General features: G+C 38.0%; 1 protein-coding gene across 4 annotated transcripts in view; it reads left to right on the forward strand.

Annotated features, from left to right (window-relative positions):
* The window catches only part of Arhgap32 (Rho GTPase activating protein 32), a 227,892-nt gene that overhangs the window by 162,475 nt on the left and 38,342 nt on the right, over positions 1 to 27,075 (forward strand). For 3 of the 4 annotated variants that reach the window (XM_057766589.1, XM_057766587.1, XM_057766588.1), the window contains one exon: positions 4,342 to 4,423. In XM_057766589.1, the coding sequence (XP_057622572.1) occupies positions 4,342 to 4,423 (82 nt within the window). Of the gene's footprint in view, positions 1 to 4,341; positions 4,424 to 24,528; positions 24,864 to 27,075 lie in introns of those variants that run through there. The other variant, XM_057766590.1, reaches the window with a different exon arrangement.

Raw genomic sequence — 27,075 nt, forward strand, 5'->3', positions numbered from 1 at the left:
AGCCTGTCATGTGCATGTATGAAATGGAGTTGGAAAGGGCCTGGAGGTCAGACTGGGCTCGGTCTAAAGTAGAGTAGATTCTCTGAGAATGGTTGTGGAAAGGGGAAAATAATTTGCATTTCTGTGTTTTTGGACTTGTTTGACCATCTCAGTTATATGGTTTTCTTCAAAGATAGATAGCATGTGCAGATATAGAAAAGCTTTAGTTCAGTTATGATTGTTGCTGAATTTGATGTGGTACAAGATTAACATGGAAGGAAACTAAGAGCATTGGTTTAAATGTTTAAATGGTCAACAGGGTGTCCATACTGGATAGAAAAAAATAAGTTGAAAGAGACATGTTACCCAAGGGGGGAATGTAGGCATGAAAGGCTTAGAATGGCTCAAATTTCAGCATTGGTTGCAGAATATAAACACCAGAGATTTAGGGGGAAGGAAGTTTTAGTCAGCAAATGAAATACTGGAGTTGTAGCTTTCTGAGGCCAAATAACTCCCATAGAAAAATCTGGTACGACTGGGTGGCTGCAGATCTTTGCTAAGCTTATAAACTTTGCTCTTATGATTACACCCAATAAATTAAACTTTAAAAGTTTGTGAAAGTCAGTGATGTGCATGTTACTGACATGTTTAAATTTCTTTTTAGCTTTTGGTTGGCTGCTTCAGGAAGACAATATTTAAGAGAAGGCCTCCATGTTGAACAAGGATTCTTTTCTCTTCCTACTTATACCAAAGCTCCAGGCTATTTCTATCTCACTGCTTTTCTACCTAACATTTTCTTTAATTTGCATCAAAATATTTTTAGTCTCCTCTTTGTTGAAGCTAAACCAGACTCTCATAATTAACTTACATGTTCTCAAGAGAGTCCAAAGCTGAGCTAGGACTTGCCAACCAGTCAGAAGAGATTCCAAGAACTACCAGTGCTTCACAGGCACATGACCCAGTAGATAGCTACAGGTTAGGGTGAGCTGGAGTCACTTGTAAAACTCTCTGAGTTTAGTGTGGTTGCTAAATGCAACCTTTACTAAAACTTGAAGTGTGTAAGTTTACAATAAATTAATTGTATTAAAATACAATGTTTTGTTACTATTCTATTCTATTTTACTATTCCTGCTCCTGAAGTTCCATTCTTCTCATGAGTTTGTATAATACAAATATATTACCAAGTGCTATTCTGCATCATTTTTCAATCTTGTGCCCCATTGGCACTTTAAAACTAACTATGGTAGGGGTGCTTATGCCACAAACACTAGAAAATGCCATAAATCAACATCATTTTCCTCATTGGGGCCTGTTAATGAACACCAGCACATTTGCAGGTTCAGTACCCTCTCGGACGTCTCACTTCATTGCAGAGACTTATGGGGAAGCTACTGAGATAGTGTTCCTCACCCCTTTCTGTGATCCTCACTCCGTCCCAAAGTCAGTCTTCTCCCCCTTTTGATGTCTTCCTCTGCTGCCTCTTTGCCAACCTCTCCTAAAGCTGAATCTCATTTGAGCCTGGATGATTGATAGGCCTGATTCTATTCTTCCCAACACTGATGCAGAAAGAGTAAGATAAGAAACAAGATGTCACATCAAGTAGGTCCTATTGCCAGAGCTCTAGACACTTTCAGCCCTTAACACTTGGGATGATTTAGAGGTAGGTGTTCATATGTGCTGGAGTAGTTAAGTATCTGTTTGATAAGTATCAGTGTTCCTTAACTGTTTCAGGGTTAGTTATGTCAGTGAATAGTACTTTCAACAGAATACAGTTTCATTTGTTTTCAATGGATCGTTTAAGATGGGAACATAGAATCTGTTTGCCTTCTACAAATACATAATTGTCTGTCTTAAAAGAGCCCTTCACCATTAAGAACGCTTTTGGCTTTAAGGAAAAGAAGGCAAGAGGAAAGGTAGATAGTATCTACAGTTGAGTCAACAGCTTAATGATGGTAGGCAAAGGCCTCTGAGAGTCTCTAGGTCTTTCCTTGTGGTCAGGTGATGCTGAGATGCCAATAAGCACAAGTAGAGAGAGGAGAGTAACATGACATTGCATTCACATATGTTTTGTTTTCACTTGAATGTCAAATCTAGAAACTAAATATTTTGTTTGCCTAAATACAGTGTGTAAGAAAGAGCACTGAGAACAGTGATCAGAATTCGGCATTCAGTTGATCTATTGTAGATCTGCACCAGATGTGAACAGAATTTTCCCATATACTTAAATAGCACATTGAGATAAACTTAGAAGATAAAAATAGTATACATGGTGATATAGTCCCCTGAAGAAATGCATCAAGCTTTGAGCAGTCTTTGTAGGGAAGTGATGCGAAACTCATTCTTTGCTGAATTTCAGATAACACCTGAGCTAAAGGACTAAACTAGGGATACACACACACACACACACACACACACACACACACACACACTGGTTTTTCAAGGGCAGGATTTCTCTGTGTAATAGCTCTGGCTGTCCTGGAACTCACTTTGTAGACCAGGTGGGCCTCAAACTTGAGATTTGCCTGCTTCTGCCTCCTGAGTGCTGGGATTAAAGGTATGTGCCACCCTGCCTGGCAAGGCTAGGTATTTTTACTTAAACTCTTGAAGTATGAGTGGTGAGATTCCTCATTTCACAAGTTGGAAAACTAAGCTGTTTACTCAGGGCCCAGAACCTACGAAAGTAGATGAGTTACTTAGTCTAATCTTTATGGCAAATTTTAAGTGTTTCTAAATTGAACTGAATTAAGCTATTATGGGAGGAGTAACATTTGAGAGTAACTTAGCTTATATACACAGAGAAGAGATGGCATAACATCCTGTTCATCTGGTGGAGGAGCTAGAGTCCTGAAGTCTTCAGTAGCCAGCATACTGGGATAATAACATAGCATTTGACAAGTGATTACTACATGCATTCAAGTTAAACTAATCTGTTTAATCCCCACACACACCCTTATGAGATAAGTATTATTATTATTGTGTTTGGAGAGGGTAACTGAATTACAGAGAGACCAAGTTGCTTATCTAACCTAGCAAGCAGCAAATTCAGGACTGGCCCAGGCAGCTTTTGAGGCTGCCCTGTTAGCCGATATGCCATGTATCCTCTTGAAGAATACAAGTTGTTTCTTATCCAGTCCTACCAATCTTGGAAGAATTTTACTTGTTTGGAGAAACAAGAAGTTGAATAGAAAATATGTTAAACAAATTTTACTACTAAAACATATTTGATGCATTATTTTGCAAGACATGGCTTTAATAATCCCTAATTCAAAATTTTTAGACAAAATTCATACTCGATTAACAACCTCTTTTCAACTTACTGTGTGATTATTCTTTATAATTTTAAGACATATCATAGAGTATCGATTCAGAAATTAAAGTAATAATGTAGCAAACGAGTCTGTGAAAAATAACCCCACACAGATGGAAACTATGCAGCTCAGAACATCATGAGTCATACTCTTGGAAGACAGTCCCATTCTTCCCCATGTCAACAAAGGGGGATGCAGCATGATGTAGTTTTCATGTTTCATTTTTAACATCTGCTGCATGGCGTCCCATTTATATCCCTATCCGAGGAAACATCTATAAATATTGGTAAAGATTTTCCTTATACGTTTTCTCTTGGGTTTTTATCTTTGTAGTCATTCTCTTGGTCACACCATATCTCTGAGTGCCTGGAACTCAGTACTTTCCAGATACACCTTGTTGGGATTTCACCTAAGGCTCTGCAAGCAGCTCTAATGTAATGGCAGTGTAGTGTGCTCTGCAAAACCAGTTTGTTGCTCTCATTGGAAGGTCTTTCTTCTTCCTTTCTGCTTACCCTTGTCTGCACTGCTGATTCCTTAGCAGCAGTGGGTATTGTAGTTTTAATGAGTCATTATTTCAGGAACTTACTTATCTTTATTATTTTTAAATGAAACCTGCAAGAGAGAGAAAAAGATACTCATAAAACAATTTGAATTATGGCTTGATGTTGGCCTTTTAAAAATCAATTTAAATGTTGATTGTACAGGTATCAATACAACTAGATTAAGATTTCAGCTAGATATTATTTTGCCTATATGATGTTTGGCTTGTAGTCTGATTAGATATTTTGGTTGGTATGAAAAAATTTTTAGGAAATTTAAAACCCTAACAAAGAGACTTAGATATTTGGACAGAAAACAGCACATAGCTTTGCATACTCATAGCAACAGATTGTTTTATTATTTGTTTGTGTAATTGTCATCTGGTATTCAGAAACTTGGAATATTAGAATCATTTGGGAGGGGCTGTAGAGTACATTGCTGGAATTGAGTTGGCAGTGTTCACACACTGATCTGTTTGCTGGTTTGGAATCCTCTCTTTGTTACTTTTCTTTAGGTGGGACTCTTCCCTGGTCATTGTGTCGAGTTAATTAACCAGAAAGTTCCCCAGTCAGTGACCAACTCAGTGCCAAAACCAGGTGAGTGCACCTTCTCCATCCTGTGATTGTGGCCAGCTGGTTGCAGATAACATACGGTGTATTTCAAGAAAGTATTTTGCTTGCTTTCCTGTTCTTAGCATTTATTGATAGATATGTTTTATATGGTTTTGATTTTTAAATACCTTCTTTTTTGTAGAGCATGTCAAAGAATTATGTGCATTTCATTATTTTGGCAATTTTAATGAATTGTGGGTTGTGTAGCTTTATAATTATTTGCTCTTATAATTATAAGTAGGAGGCTAGATACTGATGGATAAGGTGAGTACACATTAGAGAAGTAACATTGGAAGCCACCTGTGGTGACTTGTTTATAATCCTAATATGTGGGAGGAGAGGCAGGAGAATCAAGAGTTCACGACCAGACTCAACAATGTTGTGAATTTGAGTTCAGCCTAAGCTTACCCCCCCCCTTTGTGTGTAGGAAAGAGAGAGACAGAGACAGACAGACTGACTGACCCACCTAATCCGGTAGTATGATTAGTTAAAAATTCAAAGTTGCAAAGAACATATATTTTATCTGTAAGTATGGGCATAAAAACTGTTTGGAACAGCATTTCTAATTATTTATATAGCTTATTTAAATATATATATGTACATAAGTATGCAAATATGTACCACAAGTTATAAAGAAATAAAGCAATATTACAAGGGATTTAAGGAAGAAAGAGAATGGGGATTTTTAAATTTATTCAAGCAGTTTTGCCTGGGCAGGGTTCTACTGAATTGCTAGTTCAAGGATGCTTGATTTGATAATGCTTTTTATTTTTATAAAAAATAGTCATACTGTGTAGGGCAACGGGCCTCAAACCTGCACTCTCCCTGCCTCTGCCTACTGAGTATTAGAAGGGTAAACTACATACCTTGACATCAATTTTTAAAAAGAAAAATAAGAGCAATGAATTTTGAAGGGAATAAGTAGTGAAATTTACTTTTCCTGGTTATCTTATGTTTCTTCTGCTCTTTTCCTCCATCCTAATGAAAGAAGAAGACATTTCTAGGCCCCCAAATTTATTTGAACTGTTTTTCCTGAAGTAGCCGTGAGTTTAGAACTCATATTTGAAAAGCAGGAAAAGAAAAGCTTATTCTTTTCTATTATGTGCTCTCTCCCACGTCTGCGCTCAGCGCACATCAGGCAGTGCCTATGTTGAGCACTCTAGAAAAGCTAAAGGGGACAGCCTTTCACAGCGTTTCTCTTCACAGCTTAGGGGGCCATTATTTCTCTCATAGTGATGTATTTCAGGGAGACTAAATTTATTTCTCAGTAAAGAAAATTGTTCCAAATAATGTTGTCTGTAATTTTGCTTAAGCCAGGATTTTCTTGTCATTTTTAAGCAATTTTTCCTGCTTTGGGTGTTTGATTGATAAATTTTTATTGGTAACTTTTATGATTTTAATTTTTTTTTACAATATGTCATTAGTCATGTAAAAGACATAATTTTTGTACCATAAAGTTCACTTTTTAAAAATACATAATTCAGGGCTGGCAAAATTGGCTCAGCAGGTAAAGATTCTTGTTACTCAAGCCCAGCAATCTGGATTTCCACAGAGCTTTTGGAAGGAGCAAAACTGACTTCACAGTTTTCCTGTGACCTCCATACTCACACATGGCACACTGCCTAGACAAAACACATATACACAGACTTATAAAGTACAACATGGAATTCAATGTCTTCAGTGTCCTCACAGTTGTAAAGCCAATATGAAATGTTTTTATTATTCCCCCCAAGGAAATCTTGTGTCAATTAGCAGGCATTGGAAATGCTTCTGCCTTACCTCTCTGACTCAGTTTACTCTTTGTCTCTATGTATGTTTTCTATTCAGGACATATCATATTTTTTCTATGCATGTTTTCAAGACTTCCTATGCTATAATGTAGCTATAACTTAATGATATTTGCCTGTTCATGTGGAGTTGTTTATATTTCTGACCGCGCTAAACAATTACATGCAACTTTTCGTCATGTTCTCATCTTTCTGGTACATAGGGTTTTTTAACTTAATGTAAAAACGGTGACTCTCAAATGACACATACACACTACTATATGTTGCTCATATTTGCCCACAACTACTTTTACCTGTTCCTACTCTCCCTTATCACTGGTCCTCCCCTCCCCCACCCCAAATAAATGTCTACTTTCCTGATATCAAGATTCTACACAAGAAGAAAAAAGACAATATTTTGTCCATAGATCTCACATGACAAAATGCTGTGTGAATTCAGTTTTCTTTTTCCTTATTACCCTCTTTCATTCCTCCCTATCTTTAGGCACTCTGCTCCCCCACACATAGTTAGTTCCCTCTGGATTTGACTTGTAAGAGGAGGTATGATAGTTGTCTTTCTGAGCCTGGTTTATTTTGTTTTACACAAGGACTCCAGTTTCATCTATTTTCCTGTAAACATATGTGACAGCTAATCTCAATTGTCAACTTGACACACCTAGGAGCAGTCTCCTTCATGACTACTGTGTATATTACCACATTTAAAAAAAATTGTTCATGTGCAGATGGACATCTAGTCTAGTCCCATATTTTGGCTATTGTGACTATTGTAACAGTAAACATAAATGTGCAAGTTCTTGCGGTGGTTTTGCTGATGTAACTGCCTTTGGGTATGTGCCCAAGAGTGGTGTGTTATTTACTTTCTCATTTCTATGACAAAATGCCTGGCAAGAAGGAGGGCCTTGTATTGACACATGATTTGAAGGAACATTGGAGGGAAAGCTTGGCAACGGGAATGTGAGACAGTTGGTCACATTATGTCCTTGGTGTCTTAGTTAGGGTTACTATTGCTTTGATGAAACACCATGACCAAAGCAACTTGGGGAAGAAAGGGTTGATTTGGCTTACACTCCTATATTATTGTTAATCACTGAAGAAGTCAGGACAGGAACTCAAGCAGGGCTGGAACCTGGAGACAGGAACAGATGCAGAGGCCATTGAAGGGTGCTGTTTACTAACTTGCTCCTTATGCCTTGCTCAGCATGCTTTCTTGTAGTCCTCAGGACCACCACTCCAGGAATGATACCACCAACAGTGGGTTGAGCCCTCCCGCATCAGTCATTAATTAAGAAAATGACCTAATTGTTTACATTTTGTTTACAATCCATCTTCTGGAGGCATTTATTTAATTGACGTTTCCTCCTTTTAGGTAACTTTAGCTTATGTCAAGTTGACATAAAACTAGCCAGCACAGTAGGAAGTAGAGAGATGGATGCTGCTGCCTCCTTCCTCTTTCCCCCTTTTTATTTAGTGTTTGAATATAGTCTATGAGACAGTACCATCCACATTCAGAGTAAGTTTTCCTCTGTTAAGTCTCTCTAGAAACATCCTTATAAATATGCTCAAAGGCATATTTATATAGTCAAATTACCTAGGTGATTCATACATATATTTATTGGTCATTTATATTTTTCTTTTAAGATCTGTCTGTGCAATTAACTTGCTCCATTTATTGATTGGATGATTTGTGGGGGAATCTTTATAGAGTCTAAATATACTTTTTAATAAATATACTTTTTGTAATATATAGTTGATTAAGATTTTAACCAATTCTGTAAACTGTCTCTTCACTCTGCTAATTGCTTTCTTTGCTGTGCAGAGGCGTTTTGGTTTCATGCACCTACAGTTTGTCAGTTCGTGAAGTTATTTTCTAAGCTATTAGATGAAATTGGAAGTTTCTGTCCTGCCTGGTCCCATAGCTATTTATTCTCAAAGAAACGCACAGAGGCTTATATTAATTATAAACTATTTGGCCTGTTAGCTCAGGCTTATTATTAACTAGCTCTTACAACTTAAATTAACCCATAATTCTTGTCTATGTTTAGCCATGTAGCTTGATATCTTTTCTCAGTGAGGTATTTTCTTGTTGTTTCCTCTCTGTCTGATTGATAACTGTATTTCTGCCTTTCCTCTTCCCAGAATTCTCTTAGTCTGGTGGCCCTGCCTATTCTTCCTGCCTGGCTAGGAGCAATCAGCATTTTATTAAACCAATACGAGCAACAAATCTTTACAGTGAACAAGAGTGTTATCCCACAGTGTTTAGAGGCCTTTTCAGAAAGTCGTTTCATGTGCCTATATCTTGAAGTAGTTTTTATGCTTGCCTCTAGCAATTTCAGCATTTCAAATCTTATGTTAAGTTTCAAAACATGTATTAAGTTTTGATAAATTTTGAACTGATTTTTGTACAGTGTGAGAGGTAGGGATCTGATTTCATTCTTCTTCATGTGGATATCTACATTCCCCAAAATGATTTCTTGAATCCTGTAGATCCTTCTGGCACCTCTGGAAAAAATTAAATGACTTGGCTTGTTTTTAGACATTTCATTCTACTCTAGTCTCATGAAAGGGGTACATAGACAAACAGAGACAGAGGGAAAGAGAGACACACAGTAGCATGCCGTGTAGTTTGGGCGCTGTAGTTTAATTTCAGATCAGGTCTTGTGATACTACTAATGTTGCTTTTCCTGATTAGGGCCACTTTCACTCTTCAAGGACCTTATGCTTCCATATAAATTTTAAGATTTTTTTTTTTAGTTCTGTGAAGAACATTGTTGGAATATTAGTGGGGATTGTATTGACACTGTGGATAGCTTTTGGTAATATAACCATTTTCACCATGTTAATTATTCCAGTCAACAATCATGGGAAGTTTTATCATCTTCTAGTGTTTTTTTTTTCTTCCAATTTCTTTCTTTTGTTTCTTAATAGTTTTCATCATGGAGGTCTGGTGTGAGAGGGCCTTCTGTCTGTGTGTTGGTTTTATTCGTTAATGAATAAAGAACTGCTTTGAGCCTATGGGAGGGAAGAACAGAACTAGGCAGGGACAGTTAGGCTGTATGCTGGGAGAAAAAGGGGCAGAGTCAGGGAGAAGTCATGGAGCTGCTGCCAGAGTCAGACATGCTGAAACTTTGCCATGCCAAAACTTTGTCGATAAGCCACTGCCATGTGGCGATACACAGATTAATAGAAATGGGCTAAATCAAGATGTAAGCATTAGCCAATAAGAAGCTAGAGTTAATGGGCCAAGCAGTGATTTAATTAATACAGTGTGTGATTATTTTGTGTCTAAGCTAGCCGGGCAGCCGGGAACCAAGAAGCAATCTCCCTCCAACAGAGGTCATTCACCTCTTTGCTTAGGTTTATTCTTAGGTAGTTATTTTATTTTTTAAGCTGTCGTAAATTCTTTTCCTCCACTTCTCCCCATTTCTCATCATGTTCATTGTTGGTATGTAGAAAGGCTTTAATTTTTGTGTGTTGAGTATGTATCTTTCTACCTAGTTAAAAGTGTTTATTAGATCTAAGAGTCTTCTGTGGGATTCTTTAGGGTCTCCTAAGTTGTCTGCAAATAAAGAAAAATTGACCTTTTGCCTTTTTATGTATTTTATATCCCCTTGATACATTTCTCATGTTCTTCTGTTCTAGTTAAGATTTTAGGCACTATACTGAATTAATAGTGGATTGGATACCTGTTGAAAGGAGCTGCAGGCAGCTTCCTGCCACCCAGCTCCCAGCTGCCTGACTAGCTTATGCCCCGAAATAACAACACGGAAACTGTATTCTTTTAAACATTGCCTGGCCCATTATATCTAGCCTCTTCTTGGCTAACTCTCACATCTCAACTAACCCATTTCTAATAATCTGTGTAGCACCACACCACAAAGTGGTGGCTTACCGGAAAGGATTCTAGTGTACGTCCATCTTGGGCTGGAGCTTCATTGCATCTGCCCTGGAGAGGAGCATCATGGCGTCTGGCTCACTTCCCTTTTTCCCAGCATTCTGTTCTCTCTACTCCACCTAATTTTCTGACCTATCAGGCCAAGCAGTTTTCTTTAATGATTAACCAATGAAACAACAGATTGACAAATGACCTTCCCACATCAGATACCTTTATCTTGGACCTGGCTTTAGAGCCCATACTGTCAGTTCTCTTCTTACTGTAATATTAGCTATAGGTTTGTTATATGTGAATGAATGAAATTTATGCCCTGGCAATGCTGAAGCATGCATAGACATGGACAGCCTATATATGACAATTCTGTTGAACCTGTTCATATTGATGGTCTAAGTTGATGAGGACGACTGACTAGGTCTCTTTCTCAAGAGGGCACCAGATCTCATTACAGATAATTGTGAATCACTATGTGGTTACTGAGAATTGAACTCAGGGCCTTTGGAAGAGCAGACAGTGCTCTTTGCCACTGACCATCTCTTTTGTTGACTTGTTATATGTAGCCTTTATTATATTGGAGCATTTTCCTTCTATTCTTTTTTTTTTTTTTCCGAGACAGGGTTTCTCCGTAGCTTTTTGGTTCCTGTCCTGGAACTAGCAACTAGCTCTTGTAGACCAGGCTGGCCTCGAACTCACAGAGATCCGCCTGCCTCTGCCTCCCGAGTGCTGGGATTAAAGGTGTGCGCCACCACCACCCGGCTTTCCTTCTATTCTTTACTTTTCCCATGAATTTTCATTATTTCTTGAACTTTATCAAAGACATTTTGCATCTAATGTTATTATCCAGATTTCGGTCCTTAAGATTCTTTTTTTGTTTGTTAAACCATTTGTGCTAGGTTTTTTTGTTTGTTTGTTTGTTTTGTTTTGTTTTGTTTTTCTTTTTTTTTGTCAACATGACACAAGCTTGAGTCATCTGGGAAGAACGAAGCTTAACTGAGAAAAATGCCTCTCTATCACATTGTCCTATGGGCAATTGATTAATATTGATGTAGAAGGATCCAGCCCACTGGGCAGGTGGTTATATAAATGAGGAAGCTTAGTGAGTCATGAAGCGTATGGTGGTTTGAAAGAAAATGCCCCCCCCACCCAAAGTGTCACTATTAGGAGATGAGACCTTGTTGGAGTAGGTGTGGCCTTGTTGGAGGAAGTGTGGTCTGTAGAGGTGGGATTTGAGGTCTCATACATGCTCAAGCCATGTCCAGTGAGGCAGTTCACTTCTTGTTACCTGCTAGATGTAGAACTCTCAGCTCCTCTCCAGCACCATGTCTGCTTTCACACCTCTATGTCCCGCCATTATGATAATGGACCAAACCTCTAAAACTGTAAGCCACCCCATTAAATATTTTCTTTTATAAGAGTTACTGTGGTTATGGTGTCTCTTCATAACAGTAGAAACCCTCGGTCATAGAGCCAGCCAGGAGGCAGCATTCCTCCATTACCTCTTCTTCAGCTTCTGCCTTGAGTGCCAGTGATGGATCATGACCTGGGAGTTATAAGTTAAAATAAACCTGTTCTTCCCCAGGTTTCTTATGGTCACGGTGTTTATCACAGAAATAGAAAGCAAATTATATACCACCCTTGCATCATGAAGCAGAACTAACATAACCATGTTGTTTGATCTTGATGTGCTCTGTATTTGTTTACTGTTTTAATGAATTTTTGTGTGCATATTTTTTGCATGTATATTCATTGTGGAAACTAGTCTGTGGTTTTTCTCTGTTGTGTCTTTATCGAATATTACTGTCACAGCAACACTCAGATTCACAAAAGGGCTTGTATTTGTATTTGTAGAACAATTTGAGAAGGATGAGTGCTAACTCTTCTTTGGAAGTCTGGTAGAGTCAATGGTGAATCTTTTCAGTCCAGAGATTTGGGGTAGGTGGAATTGCTTACTGCTAGTTCAGTGTCATTGCTTGTTATGGATACTTTTATGTTGTTGGGTCTCTTAATTTTTCTAGGACATATGTATTGTGAAGAATTTTTTTCATTTATATTTTCCAGTTATTTCAGAATATGTCTTCAAATTATTTTCTAATAATCTGAATTTCATTAGAATTTATTGTACCTTTTATTTATTTGTTTATTTATTTATTTGTTTGTTTATTGGTTTTTATTCAAGACAAGGTTTCTCTGTAGCTTTGGTCTATCCTGGAACTAGCTGTTGTAGACCAGGCTAGCCTCAAACACAGAGAGATCCGCCTGCCTCCGCCTCTTGAGTGCTAGGATTAAAGGTGTGCAGCACCACCACCTGGCTCTTTTTTATGTCTTATGGGGGTGAGTCTTCTGTCACCTTCTTTTGCTTAGATTGAATAAGGGCTTATCAGTCTTTTTTTTTTTTTTTTAAAGAGACAGCTCTTTGGTTCAGTTTTTATTTACTTAGTCTCCATTTCATTAATTTTTCTCTGGTTTTTGTTAGTTCTCTCCTTCTTCCAGTTTTAGATTTGGCTTGTTCTTGATTTTCCTATGATTTTAAAGAACATCATTAAGTTATTTATTTGAGCTCTATCCATGAGTTTTAATCTAACCATCCATAGCTATAAACTTTGATTTTTCAAACTGTCTTTGCTGCATCTCAGGAATTCATTTTCATTTAGCAATATTTTTTATTTCCTCCTTGATTTCTTCGGTGTCCATCTAGTCTTTCAATAGTATGTTGTTCAGTATCCCAAGTATTTATGTAAATTGAGAATGTTTATACACACATTGTTAATTTTAGTTATATTCCACTATAATATGATAGGATACAGAAAAATCCCAACTCATTTATATTTGCTAAGACTGGTCTCATGGCATAAAATGTAGGCTGTTTTAGAAACTGTTACCTGAACCTCTGAGAATAATATATATTTGATAGTTTTTGAATGCAATATTCTCTTTTGTGTCCATTTGATGTGTAGAGCAGTCTAGCTCTTTATGTGTTGATTTTCAGTCTGGTAAGAGTAGGTACTGAAGTCTTCCATTATATTGGATCACCCTGTCCTACTATATCTCTCAGTACATGTTTATGATGCTGGGAGTGCCAACATTTGGTGCACATATATTAACAGCTATTTTCTTTGTGTTTCCCTTTGTTATTATCTAGTGGCCTTTTAATGTCTTCTGCTGCTGCTTTGGGGTTTTAATATACTTCACATATCAGAATACCTGTGTTGTCTTGATCTCAGTTGTGGTTAGTTTGATACACATATTTGCATCCTTTCACTTGCAGTCTGTGGTACTTTTGCCATTAGATTTCTTGGAGACATTTCATAGTTGGATGTTGTCAGTGTTTCTGTCTTGCCTGGTTCCGATAGTTGTTAAGTCCCAAAGAAATCACACAGAGGTCTACATTAGTCATAAACTAATTGGCCCATTAGATCAGGCTTATTAACTCTTATAACTTATATTAGCCCATTATTCTTTTTTATGCTAGGCACATAGCTCAGTACCTTTTTTAGTGAGGCAGTCACATCTTGCTTCTTCTTCACAACTGCAGAGGAAAGGGCTTCCTTCTTCCCAGAATTCCCCTGTTCTCCTTGACCCACCTCTACTTCCTGTCTGGTTGTCCTGCCTAGACTTCCTGCCTGGTTACTGGCCAATCAGCATTTGTTTAAAGTATAATTGACAGAATATAGACCATTGTCCCACACAATGGGTGTTTTTAAAATTTTTAAAAATGGGTGTTCTTAAAATTTCATAGTTAGCCATTGTCTTTCAAATAGAGAATTAAGACTATGTATGGTTAGAGTTATTGCTGAATCCTGTTATTTTTGGCTACTTTTTCTGTTTGGTTGGATTGTTATTTCTTTTTAATTACTTACTACAGTGTTGGATTGTTGGTCATGAATTGCTTTAGTTTATGCTTCTCTTGAAATATCCCTTTTCCCAGTCAATTTAAAAACATTACTTTGCTAGATACTGCAATGTTTAGTGACTATTAAACTCTGGAGGATCAATTCCTAGTACCACTCAGAGAGGAGGAAAGGGCTATTGTAATAACAGCAGTAGGACACCAAACAACATAAGAAGTACACTGAAAGTCAATTGGCAGGTGTGGCAGCAAGATAATTTAGTAACTGAAGGTTCTTGCCACCAAGACTGAGGATGGGAGGAAAGAACTGACTCCTGTGGGTTGTTCTCTGATCTCCGTGCTGCAGGCTGCACTTATGACTGTACATGTCTATGCACACACACGTAAATACATACATACATACAGACTGGTGAGATGGCTCAGTTGGTACAGTGCTGGCTTTGTAAGTATAAGAGCCTCAAGTGAAAGATTATGCTGCTAATCCTAAATTAGGAGGCACGGGCAGACAGGACAATCCCTGGTGCTCCCCAACCTGTCAGTTTAGTTGATTCCATGGGATACAGATTCAGTGGCAGACCTTGTTTCAAAAAAATATTGTGGAGAGTGATTGAGGAACGTACTCTATATTGACCTCTGGTTGCCACATGCACTCTAGAACAGCAAATGCCTGCAGTAATGTAGAGTGTACTGTAAAGATAAATTCAGCAAATGTAAAAAGAGGTATAAAAATACAAAACTTTTGAAAAATAATAAAAAGACAAAATATTGCTAAACAAAATTTGCTAAACAGAAGAGGAAATGCATGAGACCAAAAAATGAAGGATAAAAGATGAACACTTTTTAAAAGGTGCATTGTTGGAGCAGCTGCTTGGTCTTCAGGGAAGAAGCTAATATTGGAAGGGTTTACTTTTCCTACAGTGTGTGCTAGTGCTGTACCTGTACAAGTGTCAAATGTCACTTTATAGTAGCTTCCCTTACTGTAGCAGGGTCCACATGGAGCTTTGCAACTGATAAGTCAGAAACTTTCACTTCTTCAGCCCACATTCCTCAGTTTGCACATGCAAGGGTGGGTACATAGTAAGGAGCTATCTCCAGAGTTTGTTGTGAGTGGAAAAAGCAAACAATTGTATTATATTTTCCAACATGTTAAGCATCAAGTACCTGTTTGAAGCAGTGTTGCTGTAATGTCAATGCTGTAAAATGTTAGTTTACTGGGCTTGTGGGTAGGGCTGCCAGCCGTCACCAGGGCTGCCTAGCTTCCCTTTGGGTATAGTTCTAATTAACCTCCATAACACAGAGGGCCGCATGGTTGGAGCCGCATGCTGCTTGCTTCTTTTTGGTGAATCATTTTTCTTTTTTCTGCACCTTTAACCTGTCCTAGCTCTTCCTGTATGTTTTTCTAATCTTTTCTCTCTTTGGAATATTAAAAAAAAGTCTTTTTAATTCATGTGTACATATGTGTCTGTGTATGTGCGTCACATGCACATAAAAGCGGATAACCCCAGAATGGTTTTGGAGTTATAAACCATTGTGAGCCATCTAGTGAGGGTTCTGAGAACCAAACATGAATCCTCTGCAAGAGAAGTATCTGCTCTCAATTTCTGAGTCATCTCTCATACCCCTAGAATCTACTCTGTTATTTTGATTGATGCTTCTCATTCTCTACTTTACCCAGAGACTTGCAGTTGTCGTCTTATTCAGAAGCCTCAGTTCTAATAGCATTTTAATGGTTTCTGTGGGATTCCCTATATTAAAAATTATATGCACAAATACTAGTTCTATTCTGGTTTGTATTCAACTTTTATTAATTTTTCTTGATGGTTTTCTTTGGTGAGATCTACCAGCACAAAACTGAGTAGAAGTCAAAAGAGTGTACACCATTTTTATGCACGATCTGGGGGAATGCATTTAGTCTCTGGCCATTGAGGGAGATGTTGTCTGTGTGCAGTTTCATAGTTGTACATTACCAGATTAAGGAACTTCCCCTCTAGTTCTGGTTTGTTGAATGCTGTAAAAATATGTTAAATTTTTTGAAAGCTAATTTGATGTGGGATATCCTTCTGTATATGTGTTGATTTTATTGGTTAATTAATAAAGCTGTTTTGACCAATGGCTTACCAGAGTAAAGCCAGGCAGGAAATAGAGAAAGAGTAGGCAGAGTTAGGGAGACATCATGTAGCTGTCAAAGGAGAAGGACATGCCAGAACGTTACCCAGGAAGCCACAGCCTCATGGCGATATAAAGATTGATAGAAATGGCTTAATTTATGATATAAGAGTTAGCCAGGAATATTCTTAAGCTAATGGCCTAGCAGTGTTGTAATTAATATATATATGGTTTCTATATGATTCTTTGGGTCTAGACAGCTGAAAACAAAATGCAGCCTCTGCCTACGTTAATTTGTTAAGGTCTTTGTGGTTGAGCACAAGAAAAATAGTGTAATTTCTTCAGCATGGTTTTATATGTCTTCCTGTGTTGTAACTTAAAATGTATTAGTCATTACATCCCGGCGCTGGCAGCTTCCTTCACAGGTGTCCTATAACCTGAGTTTTTAAAACCTAGTGAACTTTGGCATTACAATTTTTTGTATTAATTTCATAGTTTGTCATGGTTTTCAAGGAAAAGTAATGCTTTTTATAATAATAATTTTCAAAGCCTTTACCGTTGTAAAGTTAATCACTTATAGAAAGGTTTGTATTTGCAGAATTGCAAGTCATTGTTAATTTTAAATCATTAGTAGAAAAACAAGTATACCTTCACAGCTAATGGTTTATCTTTTGAAAAAAACTCAGAGTTGGCTTAAGGAAATGTGCATTCCTAATGCAGATTGAAAGAGATGATGCAAATTCAATCAGCCTTGGGCTTGTTTCACACTTTAAAACTGTCTTTGCCTACAGTATAAACAACTTGAATGTTCTATTTATTTTTAACATTGCCATCTGTCACTGTGAGATGCCACATTGGAAAGATACAGCTATAGTTTGAGTCTGAAAACTTAAAGCTCCCTATACTATTATACAACAAGGGCAACAGGAAATTTTTTCCCTTTAAAGCTATTTTTTTATGATCTTAATGTGTTCAATAATTTGTGTAGATAAAAATGAAACTGAGTTTTTGTGACCTAACCAAGACAGCAAATATCCTTGGTGCTTAAGGGGAAAAAAAGTAAGTTTGAGAGAACAAAAAGAAAAAAAATAGTAGTGAATAATAGGATATAGTTTGTTGGAAGAAGCTGCAATCCTGCTATGAGCGGAGGAAATACATCTTTGGGTTTGTGTTGCTTAGTATTCATGGAGAAATATTGATATCTTTTTCCACTTTGGAAATAGCCTCAGTTGTTGTCTCCTCTCATTTCTGATCCACATTGCTTCCGTTCCATGATACTGTCCCCACCAATTCTACTGTCCTGCCTGTGTTCTCTGATTTCTTACATGGATACCTTCTATTGACCTATCTTCAACTTCGGTGATTCTGCCTTCTGCTCTGCATAGTTTCTCCTGTGCTTATGTAATAAATTCTTAAATTTTCATGTCATAGTTTCATTATTAGGGTCAACACCTGATCTTTTAAAAATAATTACCTTCATGACATTCTGTCATTATCTAATCTTATCTGTGAGAGAGGAAGGGAAAAGAAAAAGAAGTAAGAGGAAGAGGAGACAGGAGAACCATTGAGAAAAGCTGCTGAAAAAAAGCAGAAGTTTTTTCTGTGTGTGTGTTCCTTCAGACTATTTTTTAATGACTCCAGCTTCCCAATGTTAAAAAAAATCACCAGACCAAAAGATTCCAAGCAACCTTATCTTCTTTTTCGTATGTATGTAAATGTATGCTTGTATGTCTGTATGTGTGTATATGTATATGTACATATATATCATAAACTTAAAAGCATAGCACACAAACAGTACAACCATCCAGCACACAAAATAGTTAGCATATAAGAATGTGAAATTAACCAGGCAGTTGTGGCACACACCTTTAATCCCAGCACTCAGGAGGATCTCTGAGTTTGAGGCCAGCCTGTTCTACAGAGTGAGTTCCAGGACAGCCAGAGCTACACAGCAAAACAAACAAATAGAATGTGAAATTAAAGTGTACTTTTGAGCTATGAGCTTCTAAACAGAAAAGACTAGGGACTTAGATAAACCTCTCTGACCATTATTAAAATAGCTAGACAGAAATTTTTAGAAAGCCAGCTTAAATATTGTGGTCATTTAGTAGAGTAATAGTATTGGATTCTCTCCTTGAGCCTATGACCCATGGAACCATATGTTCCTAATAAGTTATCACAGTGCCCATAGATCTTAGCATCTGTCAGCCTTCATCAGAGAAGCTTCTCCTTGGCATAGGTGGCAATTAACACGGAGACCCAATTGATCATGTGCAGAGAACAAAAGACTGTAGAGTGTTCAGTCCCAGATTGGACATTACATTTCTCATGCCTAGGGCTCAGGGAATCTGTGCAGAAGAGGGGGCAGAATGATTGTAAGAGCCAGAGGTGGGGGTGGCTTCAAGGAACAGTGTTTTCCAGATGCAACAAGACAGATGCACACATGAAATGACATCATACATAAGACCAGTGCATGCTTCAGCCAGACAAAATCCCATGTTAGAGGGCAGGAAGGCAGAATGTACTTCCTCCACTAGCTGAGAAGACATTAGCATTTTATGGCTGTTAAGAGAGGGAGAGAGAGAATTGTTTTGTTGTTGTTTTAAATCAGGTAAAGCAGAGCACACCCCAGTCTCAAAGCCAGCTGGGCCACACAAACTGGACCAGCTGGGCAAAGAAGTAATTCTTTTTTTAAAAGGAATCTTAAATTTGATGTGATGGTATGGGCAGGTTGAGAGGAGGGTGATAAAAGGAGGAGTGGGGGAGTATGAATCTGTTCAGAATGCATTCTATGTGGGGATCTGATTTTCTGAACTCTCTCTGCAGGCATCAGGAATACAAGTGGTACACAAACATATGAAGGGAAACCCCATATATTTATAATAAATAAATCTTTAAAAATATGTGAAATTCTTTAAAAAATTAATATTATTTAAATCTAAGAAAAGGAAATATAAAAATATCAATTTGAACTAATAGAGAGTTAACAAAACAATAAACAATCAGAATTAAGCTAAACTAGAAGGAGATTTGTCTGTCTACATGTCTGTCTGGAATCTCTTCGTATTTCTCTGTGTTGGAGCTTAAGCCAGGTCTCAGGTATGCTAGACAAGTCCCTACTCTTAGTTCTCCTCCAAGTTCCTATTCATTGATTCATGTTGTATAATCTCCCGGTCAGAAACAAGATCTATGTAATTGATATAGATAATTTTTGGTTTAAAACTTTTCCAAAGACAGCACAAAATATTTTTATTGCATGTATTTAATGTGTGTATGTACACACGTGTGTGTCCATGTCACGATATATGTGTGGAGGTCAGAGGACAGCTTGTATGAGTTATTTCTCTCTTTCTGTCCATCGTGAGTCCCAGGGATGGAACTCAGATCTTCAGGCCCAGCAGCAGGTGCAGTTACCTGCTGAATCATCTCTTGGGCCCTAATTATAGTATTTATAGCACAATGGTGGGAGAAGGAGCCTCTTTAGATGGTCACATAAATAGGCTTGCATGATATATTTTTGTTCTCTGCTTGGTAATAACCAGTTTTGTTTTCCTCTGGTAGCAGATACAGAAATAACTGAGCTTTCACTTTGGGGAATAATTTTATAGTTCAAATATGTAACTGATGAGATATTTTGATTTATTTAAGAAGTAATTTAATATGATATCGTATCATAATAGTTTTGAAATTAAGAACAAAACCTAAAATTTTTGATAGTTTTTGGTTCGTTTGTTGTTTGGAGTAGTGCTGTGGTGGAGTCCAGGGCCTTGGCTGCATGCTGGTCAAGGCTGTGTCTAGAGCAGCATTCCCAGCCTGCAGTGTTGGATTTGTTTTTAATTAGTAGTTCTTTGAGAGTTTCATAAACATATTTTTGTTAGACCTACCCATCTCCCTCCTACTGTGTTCTTTTAAGGCAAAACTTCCTTGTAGTGTTCTCCTAAAAAAGTGGTCTTCTAATATCTTGCTTTCTTTCTTGTTTTATTTGTGAAGTTGCTAATTCCAGTTCTTTCCTTTATTTCCTTTTTCTCTCTCCTTCCTTCCTCCCTTCTCTCCTTCCCTCCTTTCCTTTTTCCCTTTCTTCATTCCTTGTCTTTCTGGCTTCTTTATTGTCATGTTCCTTCAGTGTCACTTTAATTGAAATGATCACACTTTTCCTCTCCTATTTGGAATGTTGTCTTAAATATTCTTCCTGCTGAACGTAAACATGCATGAGGCTGGCACTTTAAGAATTGAGTTTGGCCTGGAGAGATGACTCAGTGGTCAAAAGCAGTGATTGTCCTTCCAGAAGATTCGGGTTGAGTTCCTAGCATCCACGTGCTGTCTCACAGTTCTATGTAACTCCTGTTTCAGGGGGCTCTGATACCTTCTCCTGGCCTTTGTGAGTACATAGGCACACATATAGGTAAAACACACTCATAACAAGAATAAAATTAAAATTATAATTTTAAAAAGGAGGATCAGGTGATAAAACCAGTATCTTTTATGGAAGCGTCAGGGGAGTGTTAGAATGCCCGAGTCAGTTTCTTCTCTGAATATACTATAAAGATTATCTCAAAATAATATTTTCTCTTTTTTGTTTTGTTTTTGAGACAGGGTTTCTCTTTGTAACAGCCCTAGCTGTCCTAGAACTAGCTCTTGTAGACCAGGCTGGTTTCGAACTCACAAAGATCTGCCTGTCTCTGCCTCCCAAGTGCTGGGATTAAAGGCACGTGCCACCACCGCTTTGCTATCAAGATAATATTTTCTTATGCTTCATCAGCAAAAGAACCCTAGAAAATTTATGACGGCTTTCCTCTTTCCTTCCCTTTCCTTCCATTTTATGCAATTTTTGCATCCTTTGTGCCTGATACATACTTTAAAACAGTTTCTGACTTCTACTTATGAACAAAAGCTGTTTCCATTAGGGACATCAAAATGTTTTTTAACTTCTCACATCCCCTTCAAATTGTGTTAGGATGGGCCCCTAGCCACAGTTGTCTATTCTAATTAGTCTTTGCCATTTTAAGATATCATTTCAAGTATTAGTTTCATTCATTAATCAGATTTATTTATTATCTTGTGTGGTGCTAGAGATCTAACCCTAGTCCTCATTCATGATAGGCCAAGTGCCTTGCCAGTGAGAAATAATAATGCTCCAATCCCCTGGTCAGGAATTAATTGGTGTATAATACATGCTGTAGCTGAAATAGAATACAACAGATGGAACTGCAGTCTTGGGGGAATTGAGAGGGAGTGATGAGAGGGGGTGGTGGTGGATAAAGCAGTGAACTATATGATATAGCAGGTAAGTGCTATGGAGAGAAATACAGCTGAGAGAGGGGTTCAGAAGCTGAGCACCTAGGATATCGTTCATACGGGGTTGAGATTTCAGGGAAGGGGCTGTTGGAGCATCACTTGTGAGCAAAGATTATAGCCTGCAAATGTGCCGTTAGGAAGGCCAGAGAGCTAGAGAGAGAATGGAGGGTTTAGATCAAAATGGGAGAGGTTAGTTCCCGATAGAACATCCCCATTGTCTCAGTGTGTGGGTGCACCCCTTGCGGTCCTGAGTTCCTTGCTCGTGCTCTCTCTCCTGCTCCTGATTTGAACCTTAAGATTTCAGTCCAGTGCTCCAATGTGGGTCTCTGTCTCTGTCTCTGTCTCCTTTCATCGCCTGATGAAGGTTAATATTCAGGAGGATGCCTATATGTTTTTCTTTGGGTTCACCTTCTTATTTGGCTTCTCTAGGATCACGAATTATAGGTTCAATGACGGGAGGTGGGTGGTCCTTGGACTTCCCACAGGACAGGGAACCCTGATTGCTCTTAGGGCTGATGAAGGAGGGGGACTTGATTGGGGGAGGGGGAGGGAAATGGGAGGTGGTGGCGGGGAGGAGGCAAAAATCTTTAATAAATAAATTAATTAGTTAAAAAAATGGGAGAGGTTGATTTCACATCCTCTGGGCCTAGGTGCTGCTGTGGGGCTTTTGATGGTATTTGGGAAGGTAAAGAAGATTATAAGCAAAGCAATTGCTTGATTTAATGTATTTTGTCAAAAGAATCATTTTAGTGGCTGCCTTAGAGGTAAAAGAAAAGAGTCACACAGTGGCTGCTAAGGTGACCAGGCAAGTGGTGATGGTATGTGGAACAAGAGAGTGTTAATTTTCTGTATATATTTGGCCATAACTTCAAAGAATTTGCAGACACTGTGGAGACTTTGAAATAAAAGTTAAGAATATAGCCAGTTGCCTCCCCAGTGGATTCTCTTGTGCCTCCTACATACACCAAGGCACATCCTCTTCATATCTCACAGATGATCGCTCTAAACGCTTTTGAAATGCAAAGGGAAGATGACAGGTGGCTTCCCCTTTGCCATAGGTGTGCAATAGTTGACAATATAGTGCATTTTTCATTTAGAGGAACTTTCAAATTTTTTATTTTAAAATAATGTCTTAGAAGTTGCAGAAATAGCACAGAGAGGTCCCTTGTACTTTTTACTCCTCCGAGTTGTTACGTCTTACATAACTAGCTATGTAGTGTATAATCAAAAGCAGGAAACTGACATTATCCCAGTAGTTAGCCATAGTCTAGACTTTATCCCCAGATCTGCCAGTTTTTGTGTACACTTTCTTGTCTGCTTCTACTTGCCATAGAGAAAAGCCTTTGGTTTTAACATGAGAGTTTGGTGTTGTTAACTGTGCAGTTCTCTCACAGCTAGATACGCTTTTGTGGAGTTTGTTTATTGTACCTGTTAATGCTGTAGGTAATACAAGGGCCTTGTGGATTGTACTAGGTACTAGCGAAGTGACTTTTCTACATTATATGTTTTTCTTCTTTTCCCACCTTTATTCTTTGTGTTTGTGTGGAGGGCATATATATATATATAGACATTTGTGTGGATGTGTGCACACCCTTGCATGTATGTGGAGTTCAGAGGTTGATGCTGAATGTCTTTCTCAAGCACTCTCCAACTTATTTTTTTTTGAGACTTTCTCACTGAACTTGGAGCTAACCAGTCTAGCAAGACTGTTTGGCCAGTTAGCATCAGGTATCTTGCCTGTCTCTTCCTCCCTGGTGTTGAGATTATAGACACCTTCTACTGCACCAGGCCTTCTGTATGGGTGCTGGGGATCTGAATCAATTATGCATGCCTGTGTGGAAGCCACTTTACAACCTAGCCCCAGCACTGGCTTCGTTCTTATTTTCTTTTTCTGATCATTGCTCTCCGTTGCTTGTGTTTATATTGAGCAAAGAAAGGTTTGGGAGGGAGAGGTGTTTTTAATTTGAAATTCAGAAAGAATGGATTTGCCTTCTCTGTCATGCATAAATTCTAGGAGCCTTACATCTTGCTCAACAAAACCCTCAAGTCTACAGCTTTTCCATTAGTGGGAAATTAACTTGCTTTGTTCCTGCATCCTTTTGTATTTTAAAATCAAATTAATTCATTACTTTCTCTACTATGGCTTGCCATTTAGCAACAATTTTATATTCAAAGGTATGTTCAAAAAAGGAGGAAAGAGTTAATGTAATGAGCAGTCTCGCACAGTGTGTAACTCCTGTGAGCATTGTCTCTGCTGCCTCATAGCTGTGCACTTTTGGCGTGTTTCTCAGCCTCTCTGTGCATCTGTAAGATCAGATAACAGTATCAGCTGCATAGAGTTAGGATGAAGATCTTAGTAAAACTTAGAATTGTGTCTGATAATGTAATAATGATTTTGTTGAAGAAAACAATATCTGATGGTAGAATTTACATTGGAATTAGTAAAACCTCAGTTGGAATAGGAAGTATATCAGTGTTTTCTGGTTCAGTGGTGATAATGTAGGTTAAGTGAAGATTCTCTTTAGTGTGTATATATAATGTTTTAATAGTCATAGCCGAGGCTGATTGAATGCTCATTTGGCAGAGGTTGCTGAGGGCTGAGGATTGCTTCATTTGCTGTTCAATGTTTCCAGTAGAAGACAGGAAGCTCCTTGAAGACAGTGGTGAAGTAAGCCTCACCCCTGTGCAGTGAAAGTTCCTTTGGAAGCTCTGAATTTTCCATTTTGAGCAAACTTCTTTTTTCCGTGATCCATGCATAATCGTCATTCTTAGAACTTTCCATGAAGAGTCTGTGTCAGTGGATGCATTTTAGAAACATGTCAGTAGCATCACATTCACAACTTAGCATCAGCGAAGACACTGAAAGGTTGGTCCCCTTAGCCTGCTGCAGTGGGCTTTATGACTCAGCCTTTTACTAGCAATATTTCCTACTTGATTACTTACTTTCCTTGTCTTGGCTTTGGCCTAACATGCCTCGTTTTGTCAGTTACACTGCACCCACCCACTTAGCAAATACAAATAACTGAATAGTAAGGAACTGGCAAAGCATGAAGGGCACAGTTAAATGGCAGTTTTCTAGGACTGCTTTCTGAACAGGAAGTACTCACCTGTGGGAGGCTGATGGGTGGAGCCATGCTGGTGAAGCCTGTTCTGCAAGTGTGAGCTTAAATTGGGGCGTTCCTGTGGTGTGGCAAAGCTGCTCTGAGAGAGGAGGATTAAGGTTCTGAGGCCGAGCTTTTACAGAGGCTGGCTCAAACAGGCCTGAAATCTGGGCCAAGTGCTTCTGAGAGGGGGACCTGGAAACAGCTGGCACCTCCAAGTGTGGTGAAGACCTGGCCAGGAACGCTGACATGCTGGATAAGATCTGAGCTGGTGTGTGATTGTCCTGTATTCTTAAGCTGTTGGGGAATGCACAGCTCCCATTGCCTGCCGACTCTACTGCTAAATACAGCCACAGAGTAATTTTAAATACTGATCTTAAAACTTTCACCACAACAAGAGGTAAGGAGATTTCAATCCGTCTTTCAATATTTCATTCAAACTACTTTTGGACTAATTCCTTGGTTCTATTTTTAGATCATATTTGAGCAAATGTTACCTTGGTTCTCAAGTGCGTTCTGATTCAGTATTTATCTGGAAATGAAATAATAACATTAATATTTGTCTTGTTTGTAGAGATATAATCACTTCTTAAAGTAGAATTTGTCAGTTGTGCTTCACAGATGTTATTTTCCCAGAGAGTTTTAGTAAACATTTATTTTCTGCTTTTTTTGGTCAGCTTAGTTGGTAATGCCTTCTAGACCTGAGTTAATGTAATAGAAGTTTTCATTATTAGATGAGTGTGTGTGTGTGTGTGTGTGTGTGTGTGTGAGAGAGAGAGAGAGAGAGAGAGAGAGAGAGAGAGAGAGAGAGAGAGAGAGAGAGAATATTTCTTGTGGGCTAATACTGTTTCAGTGGTTGATTAATGGAAAATGAGCAGTGCCCTGGAAAGGCTGCTTTGGTTAGCATAAGGAAGGAAGTCCCCTTCTGCCCCTTCCTGCCAGCACTCTGCTCCTTCCAGCACTGCCTTCCCTAAGGACAGCTGTCTCCACTCTCAAAGGACTATGTATTCCCAGAGACTGCGTGGCTAGGTCATGTTCATTGCTGCTTTGACAATGAAGCATTTTTATTATATTATTTCATGAGCACTACATGGAAATAAGTATTTTCTCTAAATCACAAATCAGGTCAGTTATTCTTTTTTTCTTTTCAAGGTTGACCTACCATTGCTTAAATTGTAATCAGTATTGTAATTTTCAAAATATTATGTGGAGAAGTTTCAGAATTTAGAGTTCTTTTTCATAGCCAACTTTGCATCTGTCATTCAGTCAAATGATCTGAAAGCACAACTTTTGCTCCTTCCAAGCGCTAGGAAATATTGTTGTGTATTTAGTAGAAGAGAGCAGAAATGTAAAATTAGGTAGAAAATTACAGGAGGGAAAACTAGAAACCATCCAGCATTTGTCTGTGCCCTCTGTTCAGCTTGGGTCTTTCATGGAGTTGTGTGGCCAATTGGAACAAACAAGGTTTGAAAAGCAGTCAGATTCTTGGTCAATCATGTACCAAGGGAAGATTACTGAAGTTTTCAGAACAAAAGGAAAGAGAAATTGTAATGGGAAAAATGACACAGAACACTTGGCATTTGTCATTTCTTGTGCGTCAAGTGGTGGCTATTAGTATTGTCCTTCTGTTGTGTTACAAAGGAAGTGAGATTCCAGTAGATAATTTGCTAAAGACTTCGGAATTTTGAAATGAGGAGAGGCTGAATCCTAATCCTTGGGTCTGACTTCAAAGCCCAGCTTTTTGCCTTTAAAAAGACTTAATGTAAGTTCCAAACTCTCAAAATATCTATATTTTTAGAACCTATCCCTTTCACTTTTTGTTCTAAAGTCTCCACCGCTCTCCCAGCCCACCTATGATAATACTAATGCTCATACCAACCTTCATAGCTTAATAGGATACAGTGACAGTAAAATTTGAAGATGCTTATGTTTGAATCTAATCAAAGAAGAAATAGTAGTATCCAGGAAAGTGATTTTTCATGCCATTGAATTTAAGGTTCCAAAATTTTGTTCCCTAAAAGTTCATACAGTATTTTGGTAAACTCAACTGAATTCCTAAAATACATGATTGCTATACTTTAATTTTAATGAGACTGTTTATAATAATATATTTCTTCCTGCAATCATACTTGCCAAGTAGTAGTAAGTCATCCTGTAAAAATTAGAACCCAAACAATATTAAACCTCTTAGCGCATTAAAAAAAAAAAAAAAAAACCTTTAACCTGTGTATTTTATCTCATTCTGGTGTTAAAATACATTCAACATCAAGAAATTTATATCCACCTCATGTTTCCTCCTACTTGCTTCTGGTAAAATGCAAATCTTCCTTTTGTTCCACTTTTAGAAATGAAATTAGTCATAGTCTTTTATATAACTGTGTTGGTAAAGTCACCAAGTTATTTTTAAAAAAAGAACTTATCTTGGTTTTGCAAAGAGCTGAGGAAGAAAACTACTCATATGTTTTAGTTTGTTATTAAAATTTAAAAATAAAAACAAGTGCCTGTGAGTTGAGAAAACATAGCTTAAAGCCACCTAGAGTCACATAATCTAGATTTGTGTCTCTATGATATTTCTAGTAAGAGACACAGCTTCCTGGAAAAATCAAACAAGC

Source organism: Chionomys nivalis, chromosome 4 (genome assembly GCF_950005125.1).
Source record: "Chionomys nivalis chromosome 4, mChiNiv1.1, whole genome shotgun sequence".
NCBI classification, from domain to species: domain Eukaryota; kingdom Metazoa; phylum Chordata; class Mammalia; order Rodentia; family Cricetidae; genus Chionomys; species Chionomys nivalis.